This window comes from Saccoglossus kowalevskii, chromosome 15, assembly GCF_978046115.1.
Source record: "Saccoglossus kowalevskii chromosome 15, keSacKowa6.1, whole genome shotgun sequence".
Taxonomy (NCBI): domain Eukaryota; kingdom Metazoa; phylum Hemichordata; class Enteropneusta; family Harrimaniidae; genus Saccoglossus; species Saccoglossus kowalevskii.
In genome coordinates, this window is record NC_140655.1 from 21,655,152 (window position 1) to 21,664,548 (window position 9,397).

Here is a 9,397-nt window from a genome sequence, read left to right on the forward strand (position 1 = left end):
CCACTTACATGTATGCGTTTATAAAAGCGCACCACCATCCTCCCCAACAGAGATAATTTCGGTGACAAAATATGCCATGCTTCAGGACAAATGTGTTTGCAAAAGCAAGCAGAATGTAGATAGTGTTGCTTCCGGGTTGCGTTTGAATCCATCGGGAAGGGTGCGGAAATCATGTTGGAAAGGACCAAAGACTCGCGTGTGATCGATGCGACATCAATTATTCTCTGGCATCTAAAATCGGCCATGATTGGTCAACCATAGATCCACATCGTTTATCTATTATAACAGATAACAGCTGACAGTTTGCAATATGATACAATATGATATATCCACAGAAGGACTGAAGGCGCGTGTTGATAACTGTTTAAAGGTCAACGCGTGGGAGTGAACACGCACACCTGTAACAAACGTGCAAGCACTTCAAGAAATACAAGTTGATGTGGTCAACGAAATATTTAATACTGGATAATCTCAAATCATAATATTTGTGAATAAATAATTAAAGCAACAATTACATTAACATTTAAATCCAAATAACCATGGTTAATGTCCTAAACAACGTAAAAAGTACGTTTTACACTGTCACCTGTAGACTGTTAACATCAATCACTGCACCGTAACGACGAACTGTATAACGACGTAAAAATAACAACGTCATAGACTACTCAGCTTTTAGGTTGACCCAGTTCCATACACGGTGTTCCTTGTATTACACAGTTTAATGTTTCGATGATGGTTTGACAAAAAAATTGCAGCACGGCTACAGAGACTTCACTATGCAGATTACTATAACTTGTAGAAGCATATGTAGTTGGCCATGGGGTTTCCAACCCAAAGTATCAGGAACTGGCATCTCTTTGTGATCTCTTTGTTTCACGCCAATTTATTTAAGAAGGTTTCAGTTTCAGATGGGTTAGTCACACCGATCAAAGTGTTGAATACAGCGCAATATCTGGCCAAAATAATTAAAACTTAATTAACAAACCGGCAAAATATACACTCTAAATAATTATTCATGATCCGTAAGTAATGGCCTTTATATGACACGGATTGAAACCATAACTGATGCCTAGTGAACGCCCGATATGTCGGATAGTGACACGTCTGTCATTCATTATCATGCGGTGGATGGCCTCAACCTGTCTGTGGTGGCGTTCAGACCTTCGGACATTATTCGTGCTCTTCTCGCCTAGCTTGAAGTTAGCAACTCACTTCCTTACAGTAGAATAAGAAGGAGAGTCTACACAAAGTGTCGATACCATGTCTTCGTGGATTTCTTTGAGAGTCATCCCCATTTTTTAAAGATACTTGATCACAACAAGAGCTTCTGTCTGGTTCATTTTGTGATTTTCGTCTCACCTGCTGATTTTAAATGGGCACCACGTTCTAAATAATGAATACCTAAGCTTGCATTTCTATAGGTAGTGATTTAAGACATACTAGTATAAAGTTATATCCCAGAAGAGGAGTTACGCACCTTGTTTCATGGTGAGGCCGAAAACCTGTTGATCATTCATGAGGTCTAATATAAGTATATATTGCAATGCAAACAAAATATGTGGTGATTATGACAAATATGTGGCTGTGATTTGGCTCGAAGTATATCCACTGTACTCTATAGGTCGGAACAATTCACGAAGTCGGAAAGTCTCATGTCAGGATTGACATTTATTGAACTTTGAAAAGGAAACATCAACAACGGCTTGAAACAACAACAAACGTAAAAATAATAATAACGATAACAATGGCACGAGGACCTCAAGAGTCACATGACACAAAACTCATGTTGTGATAGATCGGTTTTAAACCAATCACTGATCGCGGTAATAACGTCATAGGTCAAATACAATGTATGATATAATAGGAATACGAATAATCTAAACTAAACATCAAAGCTATTGCTGAACAGAAATAATACAGCGAATTGAATATTAATTATAGAAAACATTTTGAAGTCTAACTAGACAATTCAAACTTAATCAACAAACACACCTATGATTTGCATCTCGCCCCGACATACTCCGGGCGCAAACGAGTTGCTGGCAAACCTGTATCAAAACATAGTGGGTTTGCTTAACTGTAGAATCAATGTAAAATGCTCAAATATTCAATAAAGGGAACATTATAACATAGAATTATGATACAAATGAATATCTTGCCTAAATTGTGCAATATTCATTATTATGAGAAATACTGTTCTTACTTATTTCTAGTGTTCAGTAATAAATCACTGTTTTGAAAAGAGTTCTCTGGTGATATCGAAAAGTTTGTAAAAGAGTCTCTATGTGATAAAGAGTCAATGTAATTATTCACACAGAATTATCATTGTACTGCATGGTGATTCTTTGTTTGGCTAGTTGAGCTGCCTTTCTTCGTGATTGTCTGTGAATTTGCGTTGTGTTAGAATTGTCTACTTCATCATTGATTGGTTGTGAATCGATCAATGACGTCGCAGATATGTCCGTTGATATTTCTTGATCAGATTGCGTGCTGTCGGTTGATATCTCTAATGGATATAAACGTGAAATGTCTCGGTTGGTCATTCCACTTTTCGTCTTGATTTCTGCTGCGCGAACAATACCGTCCGAACCTGGTAATAACTTGGTAACACAGGCTAGGTTCCAGTGAAGGCGCTTCTTGATGTCATCATGTACTAAAACTATATCACCAACTTTGATTCTATTGGTTTTGACACCCTTGTGTTGGTTGATGTGCCGTTCGCGAAGAGCGGTGATATATTCATGCGACCAACGCCTCCAGAAGGCATCTTGAAGCATAGTGAGGTAACGATATCGGTGATTTGCAATGTGATGATTCATCAAGATATTGGGGTTTGTGACCGTTTCAGTAGCTCGTGGTAGACTGTGTATACTACGCCCGTTGATCAAATGTGAAGGTGTGAGCGGATTCAGATCGGCGATATCTGAAGAAACAAATGTCAGCGGTCGTTCATTTATTGAAGATTCAATTTCGGTCAGAATAGTCTCCAATTCGACGTAGGTCACACAGGATCGCCCAAGAACTTTCTTAAGGCTTGTCTTGGTAATAGAAATCATTCGTTCGAAGAAACCTCCGCACCATGGACTGCGCTTTGGAGTAAATTTCCATGCGATGCATTGATCTGAGAAATAGCGTTGTACTGTAGAATTTTGCATGATTTCTTTGAGCTGGTGTGACGCTGATACAAACGTTGACGCATTGTCCGATATGATGAGATTAGGTGTCGAGCGACGTGATGTGAAACGTCGGAGGGCTAATAGAAACGATTCAGTCGTAAGATCTCTGACTAGTTCTAAGTGTATGGCGCGCGTGATAGTACACGTGAATAGACAGATGTAGACCTTAACAATAGCTTGATTGATTGGGTTTTTGACGAATAAGTGTCCGGTATAGTCTATTCCAATAGAAGAAAAGGGTTCAGATCGTTGTACTCTGAAGGTAGGAAGTGGCGCTGGAATTGGCTTGGAGTACAGCGTACCGTCTACTTTCTTGCAAATGACGCATTGGCGTAGAACTGCTTTGGCGTAGCGTCGCATTGAGATTATCCAGTACCGCTCGCGTAATTGAGACGTGACTGCGTTAGTACCGGCATGTTGAAGACTTAAATGAGTGTCCCGAATTATCATTGTGGTGAACGCATGTTTACCGGGGATCAATATTGGGTGTACAGTGTTGAAGGGTAAGTTGGTATTCTGCAGTCGGCCTCCTGCACGTAATAATTGATCGCTGTCGACGAATAGCTTAAGTTGCTTGCAGAGAATTCCAAGTTTACCATCGTTCTTGGTTAGTCTTCGAATTTCATCAGCGTAGTACATATGTTGAATATTCTGAATCCAAACTAGCTCGGCGGTCTCTAGTTCGGTCGGTGAGGGCGCTGTTGTTTGTTGATTGTTGTCATCTGGAGAGGTCAATATGGCTGTCTTCTTTGTGCGTTATCTCAACTTGTTAATGAAACGTAATACAAACGCTGTAACTCTAAGTAGATGTGATAAATTATGAAAATGTTCGATCTGGAATACATTGTCAATATTGTAGTTGACTTCTGTGGAAGTTTCTGTGACTGAGATTGATAGTTCGCGTATCGTAGGCGATTTGAATGGAGGGCCTAGTTGTGCGTTTTCTAAATTTGGCATTGTTGTAACAACAGTGTGAAGTACTGTCTGTTCAGAGACTTCAGTGGGCGTTGAAGATGGGGCTTGCGTATATGTGGATACTGAAGTGTCCCCTGTCTTCACACGTTGATCAGAATTGGTTGTGTTTGGAGTATCAAATAACTCGCATCTGGGCGAGTGTTGTCGATTAGTTAACCAAAACGATCCGTTACACCACAATTTTGATTCTGATAGCTCAGCTGGTGTGATACCTCGGGTTACTAAGTCGGCTGGGTTCTCTGCTGTATTGACGTAGTGGAGTTCCTGTTGAAATGAGTTGATTTCTGTCACACGATTGCGAGTAAACACATTCTGTTTACCTCGTCCATGTAGCCAATGTAATGTTATCTGACTATCTGACCATAACACATATTTTGAGATTGAGTATTTCCGTTCAAGGGATTTACCAACAAATTGACTAAGTCGTGTTCCAATCAGGGCTCCCATTAACTCTAAGCGTGGTATTGTTAGGGTTTGCTTGTTTATGGGAGCAACTCGTGCCTTTGCCATCACTAATGTTGATTCGGTGTCAGATACTAAATACACTGCGGCTCCGTAGGCCTTGTCTGATGCATCAGAAAATGTGTGAATTTCAACACTGGTCGGATTGTTGACAAAATATTTGCGCTGGATGTGATTGTTCGTCACTTTGTAGAGATCGTCGGCTGTGTTTTGCCATTGTTGTAGTATTTCAGAGTCGATGGGTGTATCCCAGTTGTGATTGGTGATCCATAAATGTTGAATGATCAATTTTGCTTTGATATGAACAGGAGAAAACAAACCTAGTGGATCATATAGACTAGCGCTATATGCTACGATATCTCGCTTAGAAGTGAATTGTCCGAAGTTCGGCGTTTTTAATGGTTTCACGCGCAGAAGGTCAGCTTTAGAATCCCAGCGGATCCCGAGAATTGATAAGTCAGACTTTGAGTTGGATCGACCATCAATATCAATAACTTGTCTCAGAAATGCATCATTAGTGTTCCAGGAACGTAAGTTAAACTTGCGTGTAGATAGGATATTGATTGATTGTTCATAGAACTGTAATGCTTCCATTGAAGATGCGCAACTAGAAACTACGTCATCGACGTAAATGTCCTGTTGTAGAACTTGGGCTGTCGATTTTGAAGAGTGTTCATTCGTTAAATGCTTGATGGCTGCATTCAATATGAAGGGTGAACATGTAGTGCCGAATAGAACTGACTTGAACTGGAAGGTTTCGAAAGGGCTATTAATATTGGTTGAGTCCGTTAACCATAGAAATTTAGTGTATTTCCGGTCGGCTTCATGTAGACTAATTTGTAAGAAAGCCTTTTCAATATCTGCGGTTAATGCTATGGGGTCTGCTCGAAATCTCAGTAGTATAGACGTTAATGAATTGAGAAGTGGGGGTCCTGTATCTAAACACTGATTGAGGCTGGGCTGGTCCTTACCAGTAGTTGCTGAACAGTCGTACACTATTCTAATTGGAGTAGACTCGCTGTCCTTCTTGACCGAGCGATGAGGTAAGTAGTGCCCGATATCTGTACTATTATCGGTGACTCTCTCAATAAAACCTCTATGCAACTGATCATTGATAATGTTGTCGTAAACTTTGACAAGTTTGTCTGGTAGCTTGGCGATCATTTTTCTGGTGCGAGTATTTGCTGCTTGATAGTTGGTATGTAAGGTAGGGTGATCCGGTTTCCAAGGTAATTTAGCTGTGCATCTTCCATCTTCGGTGGTGAGGCAATGATCAATATATTGTGTGTATTGTTCATTTTGTGCTACTTTGAGTTCGCTTGACTTGATTGTATCGTAAACACCAACTGTCTCTAAATCCCAAAATGAGCTGACTAAACTATCGAGTTCAGTATCTGGGGCTTTCACACTGGATATATGAAAAGTCTGGATATTTCTTCCCCTCCGTCTAGTTGAAGGAATAGGCCCTGATAAGAGATAGCCGAAAGCGGAAGAAACTGCGACAGGACTGCAACCTCTAATGATGTGGGATCCAACATAGTCCCAATAATGGTCAGCACCAATCAATACATCCACAGTCATGTTAGTGTCGTGAGAAAGTGGGTGTGCTAATTTGAGGTTGCGTATATGTGATATATTGCGTAAATCGTGTGTGAGATTGTTATCTAAATTATCGGAAATTTCATTGACTATGAGCAAGTCGATTGCGCTCTTTATACCATCTATCTGTAGAAGACCGACAGTGGTACGAGGTATCGTTTTATACCCTGTTTTCGAATTGGAAAATGATTTCAGATTGAGAGTTTCCGAGTAATTGGGGTTTGCATTTATCGAATTTGCAAACTTTGTTGTCACAAAACTCCTATCAGCCCCCTCATCAAAAAGGACTGTAGCGACCCTAGAAACACCATTGCCAAACGTGGTGATTCGTGCGGTTTTCAGCAAGACGCGCGGTGGTGGGTCTGTATTTGACCGCCTATTGAGAAATGGTCGCTTGGGAGAGTGATTTGATACATGCGCGAAATTTATGTGGGTATCGCTTGATTTATTTTGCTGGGTGTCTGTCGAAATAGTCGAGTGAATTGAAGTATGATGCTTGCCTTTGCACGTGCGACAAGTCCAACGGGAGCGACATTCTCGCGAAAAGATGATGACCTAAACAATTAAAACAGAGCTTGTTATCATGTATAAATTTCAAACGATCTGTGCGTGTTGTTATGGTACGACAGTCTGCGGTATAATGTTTACCATTACAGTAAGTGCAATGTGGTGATCTGGGTGTATACTGCTGTGATTTAGCATTGTTTTGTGCAGTGTGTGTTCTGGCATTAGCAGTATATTTTGTTTTGTTAGAGACATGTGGATTGCATTGATAGTTACCATGGGTACCAGCTGCTTGTTTTGACTGAGGATACTGACTGTTGGTATTGAAAGCAGCAACAGACGATGGGTAGTGATCGCTATCAGCAGCGTCGTCTGATCCAATGTTGAGAGCTTTGATTTCATGTAGCATTGCTTTGCTGAGCGTCGCCAAAGTCCATGTATCATCCGTGTTGGATCGAGAAAGTTGGCGTTGAAATTGAACTGGCAGTTGCTTGAGTAAAAACGGTATCAATAGCTTTTCGTAGTGAGATTCATCCTGTCCAAGAGCTTTGAGTGAGCGAATAGTTGTGTCCAGATTATCGTGAAATGTTCGCAAAGATGTGGCGTTATAATCGGGTGGTGCACGCGTCCATAATGACTCCATGTGCGCTTGAATAATAAGTTGTGTCTGTCCGTAACGCTTTTCTAGCAGTGCGTATGCCAGTTTGTAATTTTCGGCGGACATCTGATAGCCGTCTATGAGTTGCTTGGCGTCGTCGGCAACAAATGATCGCAAGTATGTAAACTTCTGTACATCGGTAATCTGCGTATTTGAATCAATTGTGGCCTTAAAATTGTCGTTGAATTCGTTCCATGTTAGTGGGTCTCCGCGGAAAATGGGTATCTCGAGGCGAGGCAGTTGAACAATTTTGAGTTGAGGTGGGTGGCGTTGTACGCTGACTGGTCGTTGATTTGGGTCTAGAATTGAAGCAGGATTGTTTTGATTGACAAATAAAGTAATAAGAGCAACACGATTCAGTATATCTACCTCATAACTGTCAGTAGCGGCGAATTCTGGGTCGTCGATATCGATGAGACCCGTGACATATCCGTCGGCGGTGACTAGGGCTTCGACTCTCGTATCGACGGTTAACTTTCTTGCGGCGATTTCCCGATATGCGACGGTCTTGTCTTGAGCTGTCTCGTAGTTGGATACTAGTTGTTCAATGGGTTGTAGCACCGCTTGTAGCTTGACTCTTGCTCTATCTCTGTTCTTGATTAGCGTGGTGATTTTTGGTGCCATGTTGAAAACTGTGCTGGTTGAAACTTTCACTGTGTCGCGCGACTTTGAATTGCTCCGTTGAATCCTGGTCTCTTGCACCAATATGTGGCTGTGATTTGGCTCGAAGTATAGCCACTGTACTCTATAGGTGGAACAATTCACGAAGTCGGAAAGTCTCATGTCAGGATTGACATTTATTGAACTTTGAAAAGGAAACATCAACAACGGCTTGAAACAACAACAAACGTAAAAATAATAATAACGATAACAATGGCACGAGGACCTCAAGAGTCACATGACACAAAACTCATGTTGTGATAGATCGGTTTTAAACCAATCACTGATCGCGGTAATAACGTCATAGGTCAAATACAATGTATGATATAATAGGAATACGAATAATCTAAACTAAACATCAAAGCTATTGCTGAACAGAAATAATACAGCGAATTGAATATTAATTATAGAAAACATTTTGAAGTCTAACTAGACAATTCAAACTTAATCAACAAACACACCTATGATTTGCATCTCGCCCACAGTCACTTGGGGGCTGAAAATCAATAAATACTAATTTTAAAAAAAAAATCATCCGCTATACGTATATAAATAAACAAGTTGTGAAACACGGCACCTAGTAAATCGACACCTTACCTTAAAATGCGAAACAAAAAGTGCAGACGGGGTCAGGTGTTATGTTAATAACCATTGTTCATAATCGCTAACTAGGTTTTATTCAAAACTGCACAAATCGCGCGTTTTCTGGTGATATCCGACGATTTCATGATCGAAAATGGCCAGCAGCCAGAATCAAGGGGGATTCGCACAGAGTTGTGGGTAAATCAAGTGCGCATACTCATTTTCAGCCAATCAGGCGTGCCGTAACAGCGAGTATTTCCTTCATTTACCCAGAACTCTGTGCGAATCCCCCTTGATTCTGGCTGCTGGCCATTTTCGTTCATGAAATCGTCGGATATCATCAGAAAACGCGGGATTTGTGCAGTTTTGAATAAAACCAAGTTAGCGATTATGAACAATGGTTATTAACGTAACACCTGACTCCCTCTAAAAATTTTGTTTCGCATTTTAAGGTAAGAAATCGACATTTGAAACCGACAGGGTGTCGATTTATTAGGTGCCGTGTTTCACAACTTGTTTATTTATATACGTATAGCGGATGATTTTTTTTGAAAATTAGTATTTATTGATTTTCAGCCCCCAAGTGACTGTGATCTCGCCCCGACAAAATGCGTAAGTGATAGCATGTTCGTAACAAAATTGTCTTACATAATTATTTCAATGTTTGATTTTACAGACAAGTGTATTTAACTTGAGTAGTTACTTCTTACTCGTAATTTATACTAATAACACAATATCACACATGATTTTCCGACCACGTGCTCCGTGTATTCTGAGAGTG

General features: G+C 40.5%; 2 protein-coding genes across 2 annotated transcripts; both read right to left on the reverse strand.

Annotated features, from left to right (window-relative positions):
• Positions 1-2,309: 2,309 nt before the first annotated feature.
• On the reverse strand, positions 2,310-3,815 carry LOC146734071 (uncharacterized). The gene has a single exon (XM_085508519.1). The coding sequence runs from the start codon at positions 3,813-3,815 to the stop codon at positions 2,310-2,312; it is 1,506 nt and encodes a 501-aa protein (XP_085364645.1).
• A 117-nt stretch (positions 3,816-3,932) lies between these two features.
• Positions 3,933-7,998, reverse strand: LOC146734072 (uncharacterized). The gene is made up of 2 exons (XM_085508520.1): positions 6,861-7,998; positions 3,933-6,379 (listed from the first exon to the last, which is right to left on the reverse strand). The coding sequence occupies exons 1-2, from the start codon at positions 7,996-7,998 to the stop codon at positions 3,933-3,935; spliced, it is 3,585 nt and encodes a 1,194-aa protein (XP_085364646.1).
• Positions 7,999-9,397: the final 1,399 nt, after the last annotated feature.